General features: G+C 41.1%; 1 protein-coding gene across 1 annotated transcript in view; it reads right to left on the bottom strand.

Annotated features, from left to right (window-relative positions):
• JARID2 (jumonji and AT-rich interaction domain containing 2) overlaps nt 1–17,488 on the bottom strand; it is a 307,425-nt gene extending 289,937 nt beyond the window's left edge. The window contains exon 1 of the mRNA XM_077810603.1: nt 16,814–17,488. Coding sequence (XP_077666729.1) covers nt 16,814–16,858 — 45 coding nt within the window. The 5' untranslated portion in view covers nt 16,859–17,488. The remainder of the gene's footprint in view (nt 1–16,813) is intronic.
• Nucleotides 17,489–26,522: the final 9,034 nt, after the last annotated feature.

Genomic DNA, 26,522 nt, shown 5'->3' with positions numbered 1-26,522 from the left:
CTGAAAGAGCTATGCAAATATGTAATTGTGCATGAACACCCAACTATGCTAAAAAAGATGGGTTGGGTAAAACTGCAAGAAGAATTCAACGTGCTGTCACACTGATGCTCAAAATTAGTTCTTGGATTTTTTTTTTTAAACACATAATCGTGCTTTCCAATTGTAAGGCAACCATTGTTCTTGGCATTACAGCTATGATGTGCTTACCCATTTCACACTGTACAAAGGCAGCTTTTCTTAGTTATCTGTCTCCCTCCCTCTTTCCCTTATTTCCCTCACCCCTGGCATGTTACTGAACTGATCACATGGATCCTCCAGATGATGGCTTGCAAGGATGAGGAATTAGAAGACCTATATAGACAACTGATGAAAAACCATGGGGGAAAAAACCCAAAAGGGACAATCTGGAAACAGGCAATTAATTCAGGAGATAGAAACATGTCTAGCAGAAATAAAGAAAGGGAAAGTAAAAAAGTCTTGCATTTTTCATATTTCCCCTCAATGCAGGGTCTGGCCAGAAAAGTGAATGTCACATTAGGAGAAACCAAAGTTACAGGAAAGGCTTTTTAAAATTCCTTTCAAACATGACATTTTGGCTCACAGGCCATTGCTTCTAGAAGTACCAAAAACTGGGGGCTGGGCTGTGTGTGTGAAAGTGGATGGGTCTGAAAGGAAAAACAAAACAATCAAAAATATATAAAATAGATTTTGGACTTCTCCCCTCCCCCACTCCGACCACACACTTTGCTTGGCTACCATGAAATAAGAGCAGATTGGGTACTGGCCCCTCCCATGGTAAATTGTCAATTTTATAACAGTTGGTGATCAAGTGAATGGACAACCCAGTACTGCTCAGTAAAACCAATTTTACAGAAGCTGTAATTCCACATTGGATGTGGAAGCATCTCTTGCAGGAGATGGTAGGGTGCCCTTCAGAGGGTTTACCCAAAAGATGGCTGACATAAGCCCTTTGAAGTGAGCTGTAGCTCACGAAAGCTTATGCTCAAATAAATTGGTTAGTCTCTAAGGTGCCACAAGTCCTCCTTTTCTTTTTGCAAATACAGACTAACACGGTGGCTACTCTGAAATAAGCCAATGAGCAACCGACCTTATTATATTCCGTTCTTGTGACTGCCATAAAGAAGGAAAGAAACATTCAGTCTTTTCCATGGTCAAAGATAGATGATTAAGTTCCACGTGCAGAGCATTTAGTATTTCCAGGGGACATTTACAACTAGGAAAAAATGATGTCAAGGAAATGGAATGGTTTGGGTGAAACCTGGTGTTCTTTTCTGGTATGGAGTAGAGTAGGTCTTTGTACTACTTTATCCAGAAAGAACTGTAAATGTACATGTTGTAGTGAAACCATTTCTAAGCAATTTAATCTCCTCATAAAGATACTTGATAAAAGAAAGCTTACCTTTAAATAGAAGAGGCATTAGCCAAGGGTTGAAAGGGTGACCAGGCCTTGTAGCATTACGTTCAGGCTCCACTTGTGTGACTGAAGGACTTGTGTGCTATAGCTTGAAGTAAACTCAAAGCATGTAAATGCAGAAAACAGCTCTAGTTTGGGGGTTTTTATCTCAAGAAGGTGGAGACCTATACCGTCAAGATTGTAAAGGTCATACCACTATGGAAACATTCACTAGCTCTCTACAGAGACCTCCTTGCATGAAGAAATGGCGAAACAGGCTGGGCAAAGTGCAGCAAGAGCCATAACCATGCAAATCATAGTAGCACTGAGACAGATGGAAAGATTCAAAGCCACATTTGAGGGAGCTTTTATTTATTGTGAACAGTTTCAGAAGCCCTGATAATAAGTCTAAGAGGGTCAAGTGACAGAGCTAACTAGTGATCATTTCATTGAGTAAAGAACTATTTATTCACACCAAAAGCATTACAGAGAAAACATCAAAGCAATAAGCAACATACTGCAGATGTATAGCTTACCAACTGTCACCCACCAACCCTGATAGGATTAAAGTACTTCAGGACCTTCACACACCTCTCTCTCGGTCACAGTTTCATGTCAGTTCTTTGATTGAGTGTGAGCAATTTCTCTCTCTCTGTCAGGGCAGTCCCTTGATACCATTTCAAGTTCTCTGTTTGCCAGGTCTCTTGAACCAGGTCAAACTAGTATATTCTATTTCCCCAGGGGGTGGAACTTCCACAGACCTGTTATTTGCCCTGGTGATTTGCATTAATTACCCCCACAGGGACTTTAGTTCCCGTAGGAGACCCTTTAGTTCACACATTGAACCAGGATACGATATTGCACAAGTACATGCAGCCAGAGAGCCAAGAGAAAGGAATATGATTATAGGAAAAAAAGCTCTCCAAACAAAGAAAGCAAGCTCCTGATCTCTACAGCAGAGGCGCTGAACCCGTGATCCATGTAGTCAATTCCACAATATTCCAGAAGGGGGAGCAGGACACAAAAATACAAGAATTCAACAAAGCTGCTGTTAGTGCTGTTGGAATGAGCAAGCAGATCCCAACAGCTGGGTAGATAAAAATCTTATTTATTTTTTAAATTAAAATACAGATTTTAAAATGTCAATTTAACACTTAATTTTAAATTGGTATATAATTTATATTAAGGGCTAAGCTATTAAAATCATTTAAAGTTAAACAAAAAATAATATTCAGCAGTACTTGTTTGCTGCCACATTTTTAAAAAAGTCAAACTGGTGGAAGTCCGGCTAAGAATCTGGAACCAAAGTTTGTTGAACTGCTAAACCATCTTTTGACAGCAGTAGCTTCTTCCACAGGTGCAGAGAGAATATCTCAGTGTATTCAAGCAATTCAATTCAATGACTAGTTTATTAAAACTTAAGAAGCCAATCAGGAGTTGAAAAAGCAGGAAAGCTTGTTCTTCTTCCAACCTATTAATAAAAGCTAGGCATGAGAGGATGAGATCTATTTGCTCTAAAAAGGACATGATGAACAGAAATAATTCAGTTCACTATCTGTAACAAAGGAAATATCACCTGTAATTTCCTTTGTGTACTATATAATAAAACTATCAAAAAGTTAATACATAAGTTTTTTGATAAAGTACACTTAAGACTCACAGATGCCCAAAGTTCTGGAAGGTTCCATGGAAAACAAGAGGACACTAGTGACACAACCTGAAATTTGAGGTGCACATGTGGAGGAGCAAAGAAGGTTCAGAAACTGAACTAACAGATGTTCTTATATCCTCACATGAAAACCAGAAATCAACTGTCATCCCATTTTCAAAGCATTAAGCCAAGTTCCATAACATAACATAAATTAAACTGAATAAACGTTTAATATACTTTAAAAAAAACACTCAAAAAGAATAGAATTTTCTGCACTAGAATTGCATGCAGTTATTGTTTACTTTCATACTAAACACATCATGAAGTACCAGACAGGAGAATCATGTAAAATAAATTCACTGACAGCCAGCATGGCCTAGGAGAGGGGACACTGGACTGAGCATTGCAAACCTTGGTTTTATTCACATCTCAGCCAAATGATCTTCGATGGGTACGCTTACACTGTATTTTAAAACCACACCAGCAAGTGTCAGAGCCTGGGTCTACAGACTCGGGCTCATGCTACAGCTCTAAAAACAGCTGTGTAGAAATTTGGACTCAGGGGGGAGTTCAGGCTTTGAAACCTGGGGAGAGGGGTGGGATTCTGAGCCTGAGTCTGAACGTTTACGCAACTGTTTTTAGCGCTATCCTGCAAGCCGGAGTCTGCAGTCCCAGTCTCTGAGACTCCCTGCGCAGGTTTTGTAATGCAGCACAGACATATCCTATGTGACCCTGGACGAGGTCAATCAATTCCTGTACCTTGTCCTCTGTCTTTTCTATTTAGAGCATACTCTCTTTATGCTTTACGTTTGAACTGTGCGTATCACAATTAGACCTGTCAGCAGTAATGATATAGAAACTATTTGACATGGAAAAAGACCACTTTAATACACACCCCATCATGGGTTTAAGACAGATAAAACTGGACTTAAGTTTGTTACATAATACATTTTCTAGTTTCAGTTTAAAATTTCATTAAAATTAAAAAGATTAAATACATATGTTGTAGTATATTCCTTTGGCTAAGGGCATAAACAAAAAACCCAGTAACAATTGTACCTTTTCTCTTACAAATATTCAGTCTTCTGGCAAACTGCCATGTTTTCGCCAAAAGATGTCTTTCAACAGAAAAAGCACCAAAATGGAGACTTCTGTCTGAAGAGATAGGTGTTTCTAAATACCAATATGCGGGCAGAATAGGACAGGTACACAGAATGTATGCATCAAATATTAACACTTCTAATTAAAAGTGTTCATTCCGCTCTGGCGCTCTATTTGTCACTAATAATTTAGCCTCTTTCTACTTGTAGAATATCCATGAGCAGACTGCAATTTCCTTAAGTTTGTCCTTAAAAACCATGTTCAAATTTTTGTGAATTTTAAATTTCCTCTGTTGATGGACTGAGTGTTCCAAGCCCATTAATCATAACTATCCATGCACTTGGAATAGTCAGGTAAATTCACATGATTTTTTGTTTGTTTGTTTCCTGACTGGATGAATGCATAAATTAATGTTTGGACATGTGTATCTAAAACATGATTTCTGTGAATCCTTAGTTACGTGGCTATGAAATCCACTTTCCCTGATCATTCATATCAAAGGAACTAAACTGCACAAATGTTCACAAAATGAACATGAAAAGGGTGAACATGGCCACAGCAAATCCATACTTTTAAATAAAGTGAACAAGGATTGACCAAAAAAATTTAGCAGTATTTGCCTAATTCTACATGGTATCATGCAAAGATGCAAACTGGGGAAGCGGGGGGGATTATATTACCACCTTACAATTCTTGAGCCACACTTGAAGGATGGGAATGAACACAAATGTACTCTTTTTTCTCCTTCAGCTATGCTTTTTCCCAGTGCCACTGCCCCCAAAAGTGAGTTGCAGCCACTGCTCCTTGCTTTCCTTTCAGGCTTGGAGAAAAAAAGGAAGCAGGTGCTCTTGCAGTAGCCCCTCTTCCTCCCTTGGAGAGGGTACTGTGGACCAAGGAGGCTGCATAAGAGCTACTTCCCTCCAAAATAGCACTAGCATAGGTAAAATAGTTGAAATCAAGGCAAATAACCAATGTAAAACATGATCAGCAGAAGATCTGGTAGGACAGAAAATGGAAATCATTTTCCCAACTCCTATTTCTGGGCCTTTGCAAACTTATCACCACTACCTACTGCCCAGTTTATAAATATGAAGGAGGCATTACTGCAATAAAATCTGCTACTCCTGATGTAGCCATTTGGCTCGATCACCTTCACGTGAAATTGTAGTTGCTGCTCTACACCAGCCAGACTAAAGAAGCCACAAGGCCATCCTCCCTCCCTCAGAAATCTTGATACTGAAATTGTTACAATAACTATTTCGCTCTCTCTCTCTCACACACACACAGGCTCCAGTCCAAGCCCAAACGTCAACACTGCAATTTCACAGCCCTGCAGCCTGAGCCCAAGTCAGCTGACATGGGCCATCCAAGGATGTTTCACTGCAGTGTAGACATACCCGGAGGCTCACATACTGAAACCCACCACGGGCAGGAAAATTCCTAAAGCCATGCACTGTCTGACATCATGTCTTTCTCCATCTATTTAAAATTCTTTTTTTATTTTTAAACAAAGTCTGCCTTTCCTCATTTATTTAGCTGTGGCTTTAATCAAGATACAGTATTAACGGTAAATCTTTGAAAGAAGGAAAAGCCAAGTTCGGAATGACTTGCCAGCTATGACAATCAATATATGATTTGTTACATGAAAGAAATAAATGTTAGTCAGTCAGATAAGGGGACATCCCATCTATAGGGGTTTTCTCCAGGTTTAAAGTAGTACAAAGCCTTTTCTCTTACATATATACCACGTACCCACTATGTTTAATAACTATAAGCAAACAATGCACAGTGAAAAATTTTCAAATCTAAGAAACAGTCTCAGTAGTAGACAGACTCTTATTTCTTCCAATCATTTATTAAAAGCACTACTAACTGAACAGGTTAACTTCTGCTTTATATTTTAGTCATCCAATAGAAATTCCAGATGTCTAATGAGCCATGAGAGTTTTATCACCATCACTATACCTGGAGAGAGAGGGAGAGACAGACAGACAGACAGACAGACACACACACACACACACACTTAGTCTTTCCTCCCCACTGCAACCCTTTCAACTCACATTTATCTGGTGAAAATTCACTTCAAGTCCCTTAGTTTGGTATCGTTCCTCTACCAAAAAGGAACTGCAGTTAAGAGGTATGTGCCAGACCAGTGGACAGCTTTACAACCAATATCAGAAAATGCTCTCTTTTCATTTGGCTTGGAGTTTTCCAAACTCAAAGTTTGGCCTGAGTTTTGTACCCTTGAAACGGAAGCATATGCAATTCTATTCCACTTCTAGTTGTGCTAAGAAGAGTTAATTGATCTGGCATACAAGCAGACCTGGAAACTTGTATTATGAGGTGTGTGTGCAATCTTGACTCTCCAGAGCTGAGAAATTTGGCTTACAATTTGATGTGTCGGGACAGCGGGAGGAATGTTGGGACAAACTGAAAGTAATGCATTTTAAAACATACACTTTGCCAAATCAACCATCTTATAAAGAGACACTAATATATAAGCTGGTTTAAGTCACATCATCTTTGAAACCTAAATGCTACTTCTAGAGTAAAAACTTCTTGGGACTATGGGTTACTAGTTTCAGAAAAGCACATTTAGAGTTAAGACAGCAGGTATGAAAACCAATAAAAAGTACAATCATTTAATAGGGTTAAACATTGAGCAAACGCGTGTCCAAGATTCACAGACACCTTTTAAATTTTAGCAGTCGTGTTGTCAAAAATAATTCAATGTTGTGTGGGATTCATTACAGTGCTGCACTTCAACTCTCTCAGGTTCCCTTCTGTATTCTTAAGATAGGCTGCCACCACACTCAGGTACAAACTCTTAATTACTCAGGCCTGGTCTACACCACATGGTTACGTCAACATAAACTGCCCTGCTTTGATCTAGCTGTGGAAGCCTCTTCACTTAAATTTGGCTCCCACCCACGAGTGCCTCTCTACGTCGATTTAGTAACAGCACCTCTCCAAGTGCCATAGAGTCATGGTCGATGTAACTAGCTCAACGCAGTGTATGTCTAGAATCTAGACACAGTATTGCTTAAGTTAACTGTTACTGGCTTTCAGGAGCCGTTCCACAACACCCCATGCTGATAATACAATCAATACAAGCGCTCTTGATGAGGACGCGCACCATGACAAGAATGCACGCGCACACACACACACAAGCGGTTTAGTAACTGTGGTGGCTGTATGCTGACATGGCCCTAGATTGGCAATACACTTCTGTTTTTTCACATATCTTAATTCTCTGAAAAGGGGAAGGAAGGAATTTAATGCCTGCAAATAGTGAGCACACACTTGCAGTAGGGCCCATAACATCACAGTGAAACTGGCAAGATTCCTGCTGACAGAGTCAAGTTCACCCAGCACAAAAGTAGAATTTACCCAAAACTGAGCCATACCAGAGCTTGCAAGGCATGATTCCATGGGAGGGGAAGAAGAAAAAACACACACGCAGAAAAATAGGAAGGGGAGAGAAGACAGCCCTTCCCTTCCCACAGTCAGCTTTAGGGGAGAAAAGCCAGGTCGAAAGGCCAGTACAAAAAAGTCAGCTCCTCAGCAAAATCCAGGAGCAGAACAGCATACCATATCAGTGCCCATGGAGGTGCTAGGGAAGCTCAGATTCTCAAAAGGGGGGATTCTCTTGTACCTCCCTGGATCCCTGTCCCCCACCTCTTCAAATAGTCTGGGTGTTGGCCAGAGAAGAGTAGGCTATTAAAAAATAAATACATAAATAAAAGGTGTGCACAGCACTCTGTTCTGGATTAAATAGAAATACCAGCAAGTGCGTATTTATTCTACACATACCAATTTGTGTAAAAGAACAAAGTTAAAATGATTTTCACTGAAAACCTGTATAGTAAAACAATGCTCATGCATAGATACATCTTTCCAGAGGTCAGTTAAAACAGTTGATTAGTTTGAAAGCCTGTATTCTCAAATTAAGAAAGAATGATAGGATTGGAAAACTGATCTGCAACAAAAGATAAAAATGAAAGTTTGTATAGTTATTCTAAATTTAGTAGATTACTGCAGGATGAGAACGCCCATGGATTTTTCTGTATGCAAAAATAATTGTATCATCGATTTGTTTGAACTAAATATTCCATCTTCTGCAACCATCACACCATCCAAAAGAGGTCAGACTAGCAAGACATATTTGAAGAATAAAAAGCAGAAATTAGGGACATGGTAAAGCACAACATTGTTAGGGCTTTGCAACATGACATGACTTTCCAGTGAGATTTATTTTATTATTAGAAAGTAGAAATGACCCATTAATGGTCTGAGAGATAGAGGTAATCTGTCTCTCAGAGGTAATAGTCTCAGATCTCACATCCAAAGGTAGCTTTGGATGCGAGATCATTAATGAAGTGGTGTTGTATCTGTGTCTTTTAAGCTCGCCTCTCTCACCAACAAAAGTTGGTCCAATAAAAGATATTACCTCATCCACCTTGTTGTCTCTCTACTAGCCTGAGACACACAGATACAACACCACTTCATTAATGATCTCACATTCAAAGCTACCCTTTTACAGAACAATTTGAGGAAAAAGAGTATCTGCCAGAAAGGATCACAAGAATCCAGGCAGAAAAGACCAGAAACATTATGAAGAGACGCATTTTGGAAGGTTAAAAATATAGTAAGTTAGAGTCACTCAAGTCACCAGTCTAATAAGGAAATTAAAAAAATTATCTGTGGTACTCCCACACTTCCCCATGCAATATTTATCACTGCCAAACAATCTGACTGCACACCCAGTTTGTGATCCATCAGGCACTAAACTGGAACTGACTAGATATTGGTTTCATTCTACAGGCCTGATCTCTAGTGGAGAGTTGAAAGAAAGGTTGAGCACAGGATTAAGAAAGAAGAGGAAAGAAAGTGAATCAATAAAATTTCAGGAGGAGAACGGGAAGGATGACCAGAGAGAAATCAAAGTACAGGAGCTAATTCCTTATTTTTAGGGTGGAAAGAGTAGCAGAGCTTTTCCAAATGCAGTTCTTGGCTAAATGGTACATCTGTGCTTCTTATGCACATGCAAGCAGTACATTTAGGTACTACATTTAGCTTTTCAAAAGCCAAGCTCCTAATACTAGCTAGAATTTTTTCAGGAACTATTTAAAAAGATTTTTAAAAATGTTTGTAGGCCTGATCTTAAGAGTTTCTGACCATCCAAGTTCCCCACTGAAGTCAATGGGAAATGTGGTGGTTTCAGAGCACGTTTGGCTCCAATCCTTGGGTCCCAATCCTGCCGACACTTATGTGCATGATTCATTTTACTTGTGAATAGTTCGATTTACATCAAGTCAACACACATAAGGAACTTTAAGCATAAGTGTTCAGAGGATCAGACTCTTCATCTGCATATTAAAGTGAAGAACAAGAGGAAAACGTGTCCAAGCTTTTAGCATAAGCATCCTGAAAATAAATATGTGAATGTTCACTCCTGTTTTAAAAGAAGTTTTATTCCATTCCCCTCCCCTACTGCCACCTCCACACCGGGAAATACCAGGTGTCAACTGCTCTATTTTTAGATGAAAACCCTCAACATGAACTAGCAGAACATCATTACAAGAGAGGAAAGAGTGAAACCTGAGCAACTGAAAGAAGAGCTTTTCAATCAGATGGTTTAAAACTTATTTGAACCTACAAATGTTTAAAAAGAGACATTTTTATGAAAGATTGAAATACATCTGCCTGCTCAAATGAGAACCAAGAAAGCTCCCAATAATATTCTCTAGTTCTCTGTAGCAAAAACAGGGAAGACTATACTCAATACCCCTAAAGGTGACAAATCAGCAACACCTCAGAAAAGATCTAAGGGAACCCTAGATATTTTATGTACCTTCTTTATATACCTTAAATTAAGCACCATGTACTCCATAGCAAACTGGACCTAAGTGTTACAGAAAACATTCTGAACACTTTGCAGATACTGTGGGAGCGTCACATCATTTTTTAATTGTGGTTTTTAATCAAATTAAATATGAAAGTGAGTGATAAGTACATTATTCCCTGGTATTTAATCATTTGATATTAAGTTCAATTTATTTTACACGGTCTCTAAATTTTAAGTGTTATGTGCTACAGAATTGTGTTGAAAACAAATAGATGAATCAAACATTTTCAGAAAAGCTGAAGGTTTGGGCAGTTGGCTAGGGATATTTGGGGCTCTTGATACCTCGGAATATATGGAGGCTGTTCAGGTTTGACAACACAGAAATTTGTATTACTAGACTTGAAAGTTAACATCCCCTTTAGATTAAGAAAGTCAATCAAATCCACCAGAGCTATTGTTTCTGGCTGTCTGCACTCTCATTCAGACAGCGTATCAGTTAAACTTTGTTTACATTTGGATAGGTTTTTTCACAACCATCAGGCCTCAAAAAAATTAAATACTTGTTTTAAATGCAAAATTAGATTCTGCTGCAATGCATTTATTCTCCACATCTGCACAAAACACTGGCTCCTGATCATAGAGAAGCAAAACATGTTTCTCTCTCTGTTTGCAGTTTCATCTTAGCCTTCCTCTGCATTATTGCAAACCAAATACTGTAATACTGTTCTAGTGCATAAGAAAAGCCGAAAATGACTAGAATCTCTTCAGTGTCCAAGCCAAATGAAATAAAAAGAAGCCTTACAACAACAAACACTGAATAGATTTCCCTCCCACCACTCTCAGTTTCATATAAATTGGACCGTATTAGCAACATGTGCAAACAGAACGCCAAAATCCGAATTTTAATCTTGCAGAGTCCCTTTTGCTCTTCGGTATGAGAGAGATCTGCTTAATTAAGTACTCCCTCCATTGAGTAATCAACATAAGAAATTATCTCCATCATCTGCAAGATATCAGATCTCTATTCAAATAAACACAGAAAGAGTGCAAATTCTTAAATACAGACTTCATTATTTCTTTAGATTATGCTGAAAAAGTGTTCCTCTAACATACAGTGCAATGGGGCTGCAACTCTAAATGATGTGAAGTACCTGTACTTCTTTTACAGCTGATGCTGTCTACCATAGTTAGACATTGTAATCAAGCAGAATGAGTATGGTACTAGAATCCAGAAACACTGGATATTAGTTTAGTCTGTTCTCTTGAGGGCTGTGCTGTTTTAGTTGAGTCATTTAGACCTAGGTCTTGCAACAATAAAATGGGGACAAATCTTACCTCTCTCATTGCAAGGATCAGTTAATGTTTGTACCAAGCTTTAACATCCAGAGTGCTAAGTATTATTCTGTTCCTTTTAGAAAAAAATGGAGGTTATACCTAGAATGCTAGCTTAGTAGGCCTGTTAAGCCTCACTACAACAGTGAAAGCACCCAATGAACACTAAAACAATTAGGAACCATTTGCTATTGTCTTAATTTAGTATCAGTAATTCTGGAACATATTGTATAAAATTATACACTTTTTGTTTCTAGCCCATGAAGCTGGTTGAAGTAAGAGGCCACTCCCCCCATCCCTCCCATCAATAATAGACAACTCTTCTAGACATTATTCACAGCAACAAGAAAAGGTAAGCACTGATAAGTCATATGCTTGTTAGGTACACCACTAGATCCTTAGCTCTCTGAATTACACATGTTGTAGCCAATTTTCACACAATGCTGAATAATTACATTATTTTATCTGACATTTGTTGATGTAAACTCAGCCCAAGGAAAAGCCTAGATCACCTCCTGGCCTTATCCAGAGATCCCAAGTAGTTCTTCAGCTCTGCCTTCCCCTTTCTCATATGCAATACCAGCAGCCTACTCACCTGGCCAGTAAGGAATAAAGGCCCCAAAGCCTGCAGACCTAGAAGAGCTGTGGTGTGGCCATGAAGCAGAGGTTTGCATTAAGCATTTCAAGGGAACTAACAGAGCTCAGGAAGGAGCCCAGACTTAACCAGATCATCTGAATAGTGAAAGTTTTTCCATGGAGTTGCACCCTTCAAGCTTTAGCTACAAATCTTCACAAGAAAAGTGTGTGTTATTTTGTGGAGAAAGATGCTGTAATAAATCTTTGTCCTGACCAAACTTAAGAGGCCTTGAGACAAAGAGAGCCCAGCAGGGAAAGTGGAATACCTGTAGCACAGGGTACTTAACAGCAGTTTCTCCACAATGCTAGCCAAGGGCCCTTAGGGCTGACAACAGAGTCCTTACAAGATTATATCTAGCCCTTGAAAGAAATATTTAATAAATAAATAAATCAGAATCCCAGCCAGGCATGTAAAAGCACTATCTGTAGTAGACTGATGGAGGAGCTTATTCCTCACCCCTAAAATAAGAGCTAAGACAACATAAGAACTGAACTCCCCTTATTTGTTAAAGCTATCCCCCAGGACTACATGGCTCAACCAGGACAGAGCAGCTCTGCCCCTCCTTTCATTGGAAGATTATGGTGTCAGTAATTCAGAAAGTAGCACTGTCTTCCTCCTCATCAGTGCCAAATCAAGCACTGTATCTCTTCCAAGAGGACACAGAGGCCCCATCTAATTTTGAAAATTAGAAAACTGATAGCACTTGAGTGCAAGGATGGCAAGGGCAACGGCAACAGGCGTTACCAAAATCCACCAGAGATACATTTTTCCTAAATAAATTCCCCAGTGCAGTTTCCGTTGGCTCTGGTATATCGTGCTTCCGAAACTACTATATACTGTTGTTGTGCATTATGATGCAGTTGCCACGTTCCATCCCAGAGAAGGCTACGTTTCAAGGATGTATGAAGCAATTTTTTTTCCTATTGATGTCACAAGGATATTGTATGATTACACAGTCCAAAGCATTACTCAAAAACATCAATGTCTTTTCAGACCTCTAGAATCTACTAATTTTCTTTAGGCTTTGAACCCCTGATTTGACAAACCTAGGCTGTCCTTATGTGGAGTGTGTCACTTTTACCCCTGCAAGGACAGACACACAAATCACACAAGGAGACAGTGGTGTCATTACTACTTAATTATATTTCACCATCTGTTACCATGGCAGAACTACACAGGTATTTCGTTACAGTAATAAAGGTCTGTTACTTCAAAAACTAAACCACGATGACCACTGGATTTACTATAAGACATCACAAAAAAGGATAGAAAAATGAACTTATGAAATTATATTTAAGACTTCAAAGCTTCTGATTTAAGAACTATTAATTCCCAGTGCACACTGAACAGAATCTGGCTTCACAGCTGATACTTTACAATGCTGTCAGTTTTCTGAGGTTTGAGCCAAAAAGTAATATTTGATATTTAAAGATGTTTGAGGGGGAGGAGGGTGAAGAGATGATAGATAAATTTGTATGAATCAGTATGGTTTTTAAAAATTAAGTGAAAACATTTTAAAAATAAGACACACAAGTTTCCTTTTTCTTGGATTAACACCTCCCAGTGTAATACATCAGAGGTTTAAATAAACTTTTGGTTATGATGATTATTTGCGTAACAGCAAGTTAAGCCTCAAGGCAATAGCCTTAACACTGTGCTGTGTGAGTCTTTGTTTTTAGGGTACATTTCAGACAATTACTTTTCAGCATTCAGCAACAGACTCTAGTTACATTGTGGCAGTCTTTGTGGTTATCTGAAGACCAGAGCTAAGTAGCCTACAAAACAGTACTTTATTTTTTTTTTGGACTGGACAATTAGTTGACCTGTCTCCTTGTGTCACCGACGAGTGTAGGAACATCATATCTTACTTCAAATTCATCCTTGCAGTAAAACATCATATGTAGCCAGCAATATAGGCAATTTATGACACTAGGAAGACCATCATTATACTCCACTATGGGAACGTCACATAATCCCTTACAAGCCAGCTCCTCCATAGACAGATCAGAGATTGCTTAGCATAGTGATTGATTTATTTGAGTAACTATGAGCTGAAAACACAAATGTTCCAGTGTCCCTAAAATAGCAAAACCTCCAAAGCAATTAGCATGTGGATCAGACTTAAAATTTTTGTGAAGTGCCTGAACGGTTTTACATGAAATAAAACCAACTGTGTCCCTCTGAGGGAGGGAGTTCAGGTGGACAAGCTGTGTGAGATTAGCTAAATGGAAAAAAGATAGAGTGCGCACTATCAAAGGCAAAACTCACTTTTTTATATTTTTAAATAAAGTCTTTACAAAATGCCAGGAACTGGAGGCCCTTTCTGAGAGCTGTGGTTCAAATCTGGGGTGTGAGTGACCATGCCTGGGACTGAAACATGCAGACAAAAGACTTGAGTGGGTGCACATGTGTGTGTATTAAAGGAAAGATGCTGCCCAGGATGCTCTACTATGACACTGCAATACTTGAAGAGGTTTCAGAAAAAAAAGAAAGGTGCCATGCTCTGTTGGTACAACTTCACCCCCTGTGCCACCAACCCACACAGGAGTGCCTCTACTTTACCATATCAAGTTATACCACGTAGGAAAAATAGAATGACTAACCCTTTCTTCTTAAAGGGCATCAGGGAAGTGTACCTCCTACCTAAAGATGAGGTAGATTAGCTCCCTCCTCTGAACCAAATTAAACAGGCTCAGACTCCACTTAATAGGAAGGGAGAAAGAGGTTGATAGAAGTTGCTGTGTATGCAATGCTTGCTACACCTGCTCACCTGGTAAGAGGAGAGAACAGTGCTGGGTGCCAGAGCTACATCCTCCCCAGTAGCAGCAGCCAGTGCCCTCGTGACTCCCCCTCTTCCCCAGCCTAAGCGGCCCGCCTCACATTTGACGTCACAGAGGAGGGGGAGGGGGAAATCAGAACATTGATGAGACGAAGATTCCACCGAGCCCAGGCCCTTCCCTTTGTGACGTCACAGAACAACAACAAGAACCTGGCACTGACTGGGCTGAGTGGCCGGGAACCCGGGGTCTCGTAATGACATTCCGCTTAACCTGTTGCCGCTGCTCGAGAGGATGCATGGGAAATCGACCAGGCCAGCCCAAAGCAGCAGCAGCAGCCGCCGCCGCCGCAGCCATGCTTGTGTCTGTGCCTGCTACTCACTGCAATAGTGCAGCAACCCACACATTCCCCGCTCCCCACACAGAGGAACACAGTAACCTGCACTCCCTTGCCCCCTCCCCAAAAGCTATTTCCCTCCATTCCGAAGTTAAACTTGTGAACACAGGATACATTGTCTCCCTACCATGCTCACAGGTCTCTTTCATACCTTGCCTGTTGGGCAAGAGTGGGGGTGACAGTAGTTTTATTAATTCTTTAACAAGCACGATAGGCAAAACCAGAGGAAGATTCTATTGTTCACTCGTACAGACGTGGTGTGGCTTTAAAATATAGGTTATTTTATTTTAATTAAACACTACAAATTCTTCCCCCATTCTGCTTTGTTTCACTGCCTGGGAAACGTGCACGTCTTACATGTTTCGTTAGACTTTCTAGACAATGTTCCTGTTTCGATGCAATACTTTAAACTAGTCCGCTTCAGACTCCCAATTCCTCTGCAATGCGGATGTATTTTTAATTCGTAAATTCGGTGCAGAATACCTTTAAGTTTTTAATTTTTTCCTAACCCCTCGTTTCTCTAAATTATATTTTAAAGAGAAGAGACAAACATCGATAGAAATAGGCATCTTAAGTCAATTTACCTTTTATTAAATCTATTTTAAAACAAGGCAAAAAGGGTCCCGAAGGTCACCCCCCCCCCAAAAAAAATACATATATACACCCCTCACGGAAAAAAGCCAGAAATGATAATACAGCATATTCTACAACTTTTTTCTTTAAAAGTGTTGCATCTCATATCTTGAAGTAAGCATTTTCTGAACAAAATGAAATATTTTATTTTTAACATGCAGATAAAAATAATTATTAGTTCTGCTGCATATCTGACGAATCCCCTCCGTTTTTCCAAACTTAAAGACTCGCCTTATGCCAATCAAAATATAGCTGAAGCAGGACCAAAAATCAACTATCCCTGCAAACGTATATGTTTAAAGGGTTTGACTATTTCAAGCGTCTGGTTAAGCAGTTGTATAAAATAGGTGTACAGCCTGAACTATACCATATTCTTCAAGCATTTCGAGACACCATCATGCATTTTTAAACTAAACCAAGCCATTTTCCTGTTATTAAAGTCAATCCTAACAAACGCATTCCCTGTAACATGATCCCCGACTGGTTTGGTTTCTATTGCAAGCCAGATAAGCAAACGATCACATATATTACATTTGATGTGGTAGTGCAAGAAACAAGCTCGCCATAACCAGACATTCGATTTCAACTTAAAAGGCTTTCAACAACCATAGTGTCTTCACCAAACAGGACTATAAATACACACATATAAAACATGTTATTTTGCATGTAAAGTGCATTATTCATAAATCCAAATGAAAAAGCAGTTTAGTAACATTATCGCAGCAGCCCCCCCTTGAGCTCCCTGCCTTTCATCTAAAACTAGATTATGATTGTGTCATTTGAGGTCAATACATTTATTCACTTGAGGTATCGCTACACAAATCTGGCTTTATAACTAAACTGGGCAGAAGGTTTTAGAATTTAAAAGGGTTTTTGAAACTCCCCCACACCTAAGGAAAATAAAAATCAGTATTACTAGTCATTTGTTTCAAACCTTTATAGCTGCAGGATTAGCTATAAACTTGACATTCACTGCCATTTCCTAAAACTGGGAGTTAAATGATATATGTTATAACCACTTACGTATTTCTTTTGAATTATATTCCTCTTGGGTCTTTCTTTACTCATTCTGGTATCCAAATTCTGATTGCAAAAGGGGACAATTGCTTCATGAAGTAAAGCCGCAACAATTTTTTGTTAAAATACCCCCCCAAAATCCAGTTTTTGTTTGTAGTAGTATCTTGTAATCCGACTTTCTTTCCTCACAACGTGATTTTCTTTCCAATAAATCCGAGATATGGGGAATGGAAAAAAAAAGAAGGACGAATGCGAAGCAAACAAAAAAAAATCACTTTGCAGAAACATTCATAATGGAAATTTTCTCCCTAACACAGAAAACGACGCCCTTGATATCCCCTTTTCTCTTTCCCAAGCCACCTAAGCGATCTGTACGTCCTTAGTGTCTGAGCTGTAGTTACATCTTGCAAAAGGAAAGGGACTGAAAGGAGAAGATAAATAAAAATGTTGGAAGTCACGTTTGTGCTGCTGCAGCAAGGGAAAGCAGCAGAGACAACTCCAGCAGCAGCAGCAGCTTCTCTAGCAGCAGCGCAGCAGCAGTGAAGGCTGCACGCACTGTGTGTGTCCCTGCTCCTCCAGCTCTCCCCTAACCAATGAGAGCCGCGCTCCGGCAGCAACTTTAAATGGACCTGAATTTTTTTTTTTTTTTTTTTAAATCTCTCGGTTAGGGCTTGGCCTCAATTCGCACCCGGGCCCCCGGCCGCAAGCCCCCACCGAGCTGCATTCAGCAGCCGCAGCCCGCCCAGCGGAGTGCCTCGTGCAGGGCAAATGTCAGACACCTCGGCCTCCCTTTCGCATTCAAACCCGGCCTCTGGCGAGCCGCGGCCGCCGTCCCCTGAGAGGGAGCGGAGAGGGTGAATTGGGTGATGATCCCTAGCGTGCGGCACGCTCACTCGCCCCCCCCCCCTTGCCCTGTCTGCAAAGCTCTTGAATTATCCTCCTGCCCCGCGAGCCGCTCGTCCCCTCACATCCCACGCGCCGGGCGATCAGCACCGGGCCTCGCCGGCCAACGCGCCGCGGGGACTCCGCGTGCCCCCTTGGAATGATCCCTTGGGCTCTGGGAAAGTTGTAGTTCCCTCCACCACAAAATGGCTACGGCTGGGAGAGGAGAAACTACAATTCCCAGCCTGCCCCGCGCGGCAGGGACCTGACGCTGCCGTCGAGTGCCATCAGCTGCTCCGCCCCTCGCCTTGGGCGCCGGGGCTGTTTGGTTGGTTGCCTGCGGGGCGGAGATTGTCCGCCAGGCCCCTCTCTCCCTCCTCCCCCGCTCTCGGCGGACGGGGGTTCGATAGAGGCTGGAGCGCGGAGAGAGGGGCGCGAGCCGTGGAACGTTGGCCGGCGCAGGAGCTGGGGCTGCTGCGGGGGAAGGATGCTCGGGCCTCGCGCCTCGCACGGGGGGGGGGCTCCAGCGGCTGGGGCTGGCCAGGGGGCGGGGTCCCGTGTATGGCGGAGGAAGCTGCAATACTCGGAGAGCGTGCGGCGGGAAGGAGTGACACAGGTTGGGGGAAGCCAGGACCCGTCCTAGTGGGAGGCTGTGGGGAGAAGGTGCCGGGCAGCTTTTACTGGGGGATTGCAGTGGTGCCAGGGGCGCGCTTGTCATTGGAAAGTCGGGGTGGAGCAGTGGGAAGACTCCAAAATACCCTTTAAGTGGGAGACCTTGGAAGGGAGGAGGAAACGGATGGGGAGCATGTTTGGTTAAGAGGCAGTGGGAGGGGGATGTCTTTCGTGGAGATGGGGGGAAAAGAAGGGCGAGACAGGTCCCGCCCACTTTTCCTTGGTAGGCTATGGCTGACAGGGGAGCCATATGATATTGGGTGGAAAATGGGAGGCTACAAATTAGGGGGAGGAAAGAGGCACAGGGGGGAGAGGGAGGCATTCTGAGGGAAGAATGAGGATTAAGGTGCCTGGACTGGGTTAGGATACTGCAGTAAGAAATGAAATTTACTTAAATTATCTTGTGGTGTAAAGGGACCTCTTGCTTTCCATCTAGTTATTGGGAGCCTGCTTAGCTTTTCAGTGAGTGTCACCTCAGGACAACGTGCCTGGTTTATATAAAACTTACTCAATATGTCTCCAAGGTATTCTAAGGTCACTCCCCTTCCCTCCCCCCATAATGCTGCAAAATCCCTGCTTCTGCACTGGATTAGTCTGAAGAGCTGAAACTCCTAGGCAGCGACAGCAGGACTAGTAAAATAACACACACCATAATCCTATAGCTTGATAGATTTTTAAAACCGCCCTACTTTTGCTGGTGCCAATGTGTGCTGCAAAGATGAGGATTTGCTTGCCATTGCAATTTGTAATGTTTGATCAAGGTAAAATATTTCCCAGTAATGAAAACAAACACTCTCATAAATGCAACATTTACTGTAGATCATTGTATGTGATGTTTTAATCTCCTCAGTCTGCATTCAATTATTGTGCCTTTTGCTTTTTCCAAAATGTTTTGGTGTTTTTCCCTTGTTTATACACAATAATCAAATGGTCAGCTGATTTAATTATAAAAATAAATGGACATGGTAATGTATACAAGCTAGGAAATTACTAAAACCACATTTAAGTGTGTGTGTGTGGTTGGCGTTGCTCAAATAGCTTAATTTCTTTATAAAAGGGAAGGGGGAGGAAAACAGTGATAAGAGAGCTTACATTTTCAAATATAACACCTCAGTCACAGAGAATTATTTCAGTTTTCATATGAAAATCGGGGAGATAGAGAAATTTGAGTGACATTTCCTGATGTCATAAGACTGTGGAGGACTTTGGATGATGTTTCCCATTACTAATTCTGTATTCAAACCAGTGGCTGTTTCTCCATTTCCATGCAACCAAATAATATACTTTACATTTATAACATCTTCCAAATGAAGATATTGGCACACTTCCCAAATTGTAATTTAGTCTTACATCATTCCTCTGAGGTAATATCTTCACCTTAAAGATATGGAAACATCAGTACAAAGAGGTTAAATGACTTTTTTGCTCAATGTCATATAAAGGCTATGGGAGAGCTAGGAATAGAACCCCGATCTTATGACTCCTAGTCATATGCTTTACCCACAAAACCATCCTTCCTCTCTTAAAGAGAGAACATTGTGCTCACATCCTGTAGAATTAGTGCACAAACTGCATTTAAAATATTAAATGAAAAGCAAAGTTACTTTTTAATATCCTAATCTTCCCTTCATGTTTTTCCATATTTTGTTGCTATTTATTTCAGGGTTTCTCTAATCTGACACATTTTAAACTTTTTTTTTAAGTTTTGGTTCTCAACTTTGTAAAATATCAAATTTATTAAAATTACTAAAGTGATTACTTATATATTTATGAAACATCAACTCTGTGATAAAAGCTGTAATAATAATAAAATTACATTTTTAAGTCCCATTGTGAAGAGCTGTAGAAAACCACATAAGAACGACCACATTGGGTCAGACCAAAGGTCCATCTAGCCCAGTATCCTATCTTCTGACAGTGGCCAATGCCAGGTGCCCCAGAGGGAATGAACAGAACAGGTAATCAAGTGATCCATCCCCTGTCATCCAGTCATAGCTTCTGCAAACAGAGGTTAGGGACACCATCCCTGCCCATCCTGGCTAATAGCCATTGATGGATCTATCCTCCATGAATTTATCTAGTTCTTTTTTGAGCCCTGTTATAGTCTTGGGAATTATTTATCATAGAATTATTTATAGTATTCATATACACAAATGGAGTGATAGCTTCATTTTACCACGCTTCATCCTAAATTGGAAATACACTCATCAGCTGGCTAGTTACTCATCACTTGAATATCATTTGTTTTTATGTTGGAGGTGGGCTAAAACTCCTGCTTTTGGTTCTTCATTATGTATACAGCAGGCCTGCAATGTTTTTTTTTGTTTGTTGTTTTTTAAATAAATGTTTTTTTCTGCTTGTGCTTTACTTCACAAATTCTGGTCTCACCTACTGTGTTTTTCTTGGAAGGCTCTAATGATGACTGGAAAAATAGTAGAATTGTTGCATTACCAGGAACAAGCAAGTACAATCTGATTAACTGATATACTAGTGATTTCTCTCAGAACGGTTTAATTTTTTATTTAACTCAAGTGCCTAAGAAATACTTAAGAAAAAACACTTATCAAAAATCCACTATCCTGCCTCTGCAGTTAAGGACTATAAAAGCTCTTCTTCCCTGTCCCTGTATCCTCCAAGGAGACATCCAGTAAAATCAGGCTTGACATTCCTGATATTTTTAAGTTAACGAGAAGTAAAACATTTTTGAAACAAACATATCAGGCCTTTTTTTGTACAATAGAAATTAGCAAAAACCCTTTTTTCCACCTTCAGAATGCTTTTTGGGCAGATGTTTCACTTTGGCTCAAGGTGTCATGTTTCCTGCTAGTGGCTATTCCACATAACAGATAAGAGCATGCTATTGCTGTTTCTCTTTTAGATCAGTTAGTAGAGATTGGGCTGTTGTTGCTGAAGATCCTTGCTTGTGTTCTCACGATTTGTTGTGGGGGAAGTCACACAAGAACTCACCCCTTGTGGTCCTGGAATCCTGCCCTTCTTATCCCACTGTGTTTCACCACCTCAGTACTGTGCTGACTGACTTGCTATAAATACTTAAAGTAGATTGTTTTACAAAAATGATTTATTAAACACTGATACAGTGACTGTGTAGTCAATATCATGCAGTTGGTTTGAACTGCTATTGACATTAGTGGCTGCCACGCAATTTGATCAGGGGCTCCCATGGATGCCTTAACTTGATAGTGAGCTTAGTCCTAGCTACCATCAAATTATTCTGCCTTGGAGGTGTTTGAAAAGTGACAAAAAATGGCATTGTGGAGTCCCATGTTTGTGTCTCATTGATTTCTAGATCAAATCTATTTTTCATAAGCTATTTTTATGACTTCCAATTATGCAGAAATCTGAAAGTTGAGTTTCTTCTTCAGCAAGATCAGTATGTTCTACACTGGGTTTCAACTATTGCTTGCAACCTTGGTGGCAGAACCAGATCTGTCAATCACTGGCAGGGCATAAGCTCCACTCTCTGAAGGATGTGACCTTTAAATGGCACTAGTCTCTTGAAAGACAAGATACAAAAGGAGAAGACCCTTATGCTCCTTGGACTCTTCTGTACCTGATAATTCCAGGCACAGTAGCTTTGAGAGAAAAAAAGAGAGCATGTCAAATATAGTAAGCAATGTGAGTCTTGAAGTCCTCTGTTGGAAGGACAGCTTTCTGAACTGGAGCCAGAGGCCTGAGGGAGGCAGGTACGAGATGAGCTCTTTGCTCTAGGCTGTTTTGAGACAGTGCTTACATGAGGCTTTCAGTCCCCAGAGCAAGAGAGGAAAACAACAAAATATTTTCTCTCTGGGTCAAAACTAGGTCCAGATACTCCTCTCTACTTGATATGGGAGAATCCAACGAGATCTAAATGGGAATTTCCCACAAAATCTAAGTGCTTGAGTAGGCAGGCAACACATTTTTATAATGTAAAGCAAAACCAATATTATCTGGTTACCTTTGAGGCAGATGTAGCTCTTTCTTCCATAGTGAAATAGGATTATTTCCGCATAGAACAGTTTTATATCCAAGGATCCTGTTGAGAGGTGAGTCGATTCTTCACTAAGCAGAAACTTCAATGGTACCTCTACAGCCAATTGATGCAGGAGGGCAGCCCTGGCATGGACAGAATCTATTTCAAAGACTCTAGAAAAAGATCCATGGCCTCTTTACAAAAGAGAATTATTCATAGCTGACATAGAATATCAGGGTTGGAAGGGACCTCAGGAGTCATCTAGTCCAACCCCCTGCTAAAAGCAGGACCAATTCCCAACTAAATTATCCCAGCCAGGGTTTTGTCAAGCCAGACCCTAAAAACCTCTAAGGAAGGAGATTCCACCACCACCCTAGGTAACCCATTCCCGTGCTTCACCACCCTCCTTGTGAAAAAGTTTTTCCTAATATCCAACCTAAACCTCCCCCACTGCAACTTGAGACCATTATTCCTTGTTCTGTCATCTGATAACAATGAGAACAGTCTACATCCATCCTCTTTGGAACTCCCTTTCAGGTAGCTGAAAGCAGCTATCAAATCCCCCCTCAGTCTGCAGATGAAATAATCCCAGTTCCCTCAGCCTCTCCTCATAAATCATGTGCTTCAGCCCCCTAATCATTTTTGTTGCCCACCACTGGACTCTTTCCAATTTTTCCACATCCTTCTTGTAGTGTGGGGCCCAAAACTGGACACAGTACTCCAGATGAGGCCTCACCAATGCCAAATAGAGGGGAACGATCACGTCCCTTGATCTGCTGGCAATGCTCCTACTTATACAGCCCCAAATGCCATTAGCCTTCTTGGCAACAAGAGTACCCTGTTGACTCATATCCAGCTTCTCGTCCACCGTAACTCCTAGGTCTTTTTCTGCAGAATTGCTGCCTATCCACTCGGTTCCTAATCTGTAGCAGTGCATGGGATTCTTCCATCCTAAGTGCAGGACTCTGTACTTGTCCTTGTTGAACCTCATCAGATTTCTTTTGGCCCAATCTCTAATTTGTCTAGGTCCCTCTGTATCCTATCCCTACCCTTCAGCATATCTACCACTCCTCCTAGTTTAGTATCATCTGTAAACTTGCTGAGGGTTCAACCTATGCCATCCTCCACATCATTAATGAAGATATTGAACAAAACCATTCCCAGGACCGATCCTGGGGGCACTGCGCTTTATACCAGCCACCAACTAGACATGGAGCCGTTGATCACTACCCGTTGAGCCCGATGATCTAGCCAACTTTCTATCCACCTTATAGTCCATTCATCCAGCCCATACTTCTTTAACTTGCTGGCAAGAATATTGTGGGAGACTGTATCAAAAGCTTTGCTAAAGTCAAGGAATAACATGTCCACCACTTTCTCCTCATCCACAGAGCCAGTTATCTCATTATAGAAGGCAATTAGGTTAATCAGGCATGACTTGCCCTTGGTGAATCCATGCTGACTGTTCCTGATCACTTTTCTCTCCTCTAAGTGCTTCAAAATTGATCCCTTGAAGACCTGCTCCATGATTTTTCCAGGGACTGAGGTGAGGCTGACTGGCCTGTAGTCCCCTGGATCCTCCTCCTTCCCTTTTTTAAAGATGGGCACTATATTAGCCTTTTTCCAGTCATCCAGGTCCTCTCCCGCTCACCATGAGTTTTCAAAGATAATGGCCAATGGCTCTGCAATCACATCTGCCAACTCCTTTAGCACCCTCGGACGCAGTGTATCCGGCCCCATGGACTTGTGCTCATCCAGCTTTTCTAAATAGTCCTGAGCTACTTCTTTCTCCACAGAGGCCTGGTCACCTCCTTCCCTTACTGTGCTGCCCAGTGCAGTAGTCTGGGAGCGGACCTTGTTCGTGAAGACAGAGGCAAAAAAGCATTGAGTACATTAGCTTTTTCCACATCTTCTGTCACTAGGTTGCCTCCCCCATTCAGTAAGGGGCCCACATTTTCCTTGACCACCTCCTTGTTGGTAACACACAGTACCTGCAGAAACCTTTCTTGTTACTCTTAACACCCCTTGCTAGCTGCAACGCCACATGTGATTTGGCCTTCCTGATTTCACTCCTGCATGCCTGAGCAATATTTTTATACTCCTCTCTGGTCATTTGTCCAATCTTCCACTTCTTGTAAGCTTCTTTTTTGTGTTTAAGATCACCAAGGATTTCACTGTTAAGCCAAGCTGGTCGCCTACCATATTTACTGTTCTTTCTACGCATCGGGATGATTTGTTCCTGCAACCTCGATAAGGATTCTTTAAAATACAGCCAGCTCTCCCGGACTCCTTCCCCCCATGTTATTCTCCCAGGGGATCCTGCCCATCGGTTCCCTGAGGGAGTCAAAAATCTGCTTTTCTGAAGTCCAGGGTCCGTATTCTGCTGTTCTCCTTTCTTCCTTGTGTCAGGATCCTGAACTCGGCCATCTCATGGTCACTCCCTCCCAGGTTCCCATCCACTTTTGCTTCCCCTACTAATTCTTCCCTGTTTGTGAGCAGCAGGTCAAGAAGAACTCTGCCCCAGTTGGTTCATCCAGGACTTTCATCAGGAAATTGTCCCCTACACTTTCCAAAAACTTCCTGGATTGTCTGTGCACTGCTGTATAGCTCTCCTAGTAGATATCAGGGTGATTGAAGTCCCCCATGAGAACCAGGGTTTGTGATCTAGTAACTTTTGTTAGTTGCCTGAAGAAAGCCTTGTCCACCTCATCTATGGAAGTGCTTCATTTCATTTTTCAGCCTGGGTCATGTGCTCTGATGTGTCTTTGAACTTGGAAGGCAAATAGGCAAAATATTTACTGGTGCCCTTAAAGTTCTGGGGCACGATTTTTCAGTGAGCCAATGGATAGGGTCATGGTATATATAGCAACACAGTCAGATGAGCTACAAACCCAAGCAGTCATTTTCTGGTTTCTCCTACAATATAAAACTGGTATAACCAGTACAGGAGAGGCAGAAAGAACATGGGCTGAATTCATGTGATAACTCACCAGCCTTGAAACAAAGGGCCTGATGCCAGATTTTCCTAGCCATAAAAGGAACCTTGTATCCAGGGTAATCTGTGATTGTTTGTGAACAGATGGCCGATTACCACTTCATACAAATGACTTCTGGATACCTATCCCCAAAATGTAGCATATTTTCCCCAAATTATGGCTGCCCAAAATGAATGGGTTTTCTATACCTAAAATAGATGTAACTTTAAAGTCTGATATCTCAAGCTCCTGTAAGGCTAGAGACAAGAACTTTAGATAATTGGAAAAGGTGGTTTTCCAGATTCCCACTGGGGTACATTCACTTCTAACCCTGGGAGGTCCCAAAACACCAGATATGAAAATTGTGACTTTTTAGGCTTAGAAAAACTATTTTTGGTCATTTTTAGAGGTTTTAATGGCTTTCTCTCAGTTCTGTGTAGCTGAATTCATTATAACTAAGGCAACTAGGTTTACAGGTATAGGGTTTAAGAAATAAAGCCCCAACTTTTTTTAAACTCTAAAATATTCCTATCGTAGTTTTTCTGTAACATGACATACAGAGTACATGATGGCATGCTGTGGGATAAGTGTTTTAATAGCACTTGTGTGGGGTGGCCAGCATAACTCACCTGTGAGTAACTCTAACATCCCAAACTCATGCTGGTAAAACCTTTATACCACACCATTCATGATTCATACATTTTTGTTTCGTGTTCGGGAGGACAGAACTTTGCTAGGCAACAAGCAGAGACAATTTCTTCTTTGAGACTAATAGTTTAACAGCCCTTTTGGCAGCCATCTTTGTATTCAGGCTTCTATAACGTCAACATTTTCTCAGTTACTTTAAGATCTCATTCGAGTTTGTTGTCTAGACTGTGGGCATAACCTCACTGTATGTTTTGTCCCTGATGGCCTTCTGTCTTGAGGAATCAAGAAAGGATAAAGGTAGAACTACAGTTTCAGAAAGGCAACTAACTGTTCAGACTTCAAAAAGTAGAGAAAGAAAGACCTTTGAGGAGACTTCAAAAGGGGAGAATGAAGGACCTTTGAGGACAGGAAATTCTCCATTTGGGCTTTATCTACACACAAACTTGCTGAGGACTACAGAAAGAATAGCATGATCTCATGGTTAAAACAGGTGAATGTTGCCCTGGAGACTACAGCCTCTTTCACTTTAGAACCCTGATTCCTCTCCAGAGCAGGGCCTTCTTGTGCA

This window comes from Eretmochelys imbricata, chromosome 2, assembly GCF_965152235.1.
Source record: "Eretmochelys imbricata isolate rEreImb1 chromosome 2, rEreImb1.hap1, whole genome shotgun sequence".
In the NCBI taxonomy this organism is placed as follows: Eukaryota; Metazoa; Chordata; order Testudines; family Cheloniidae; genus Eretmochelys; species Eretmochelys imbricata.
This window is presented reverse-complemented; position numbering and strand designations above follow the sequence as displayed.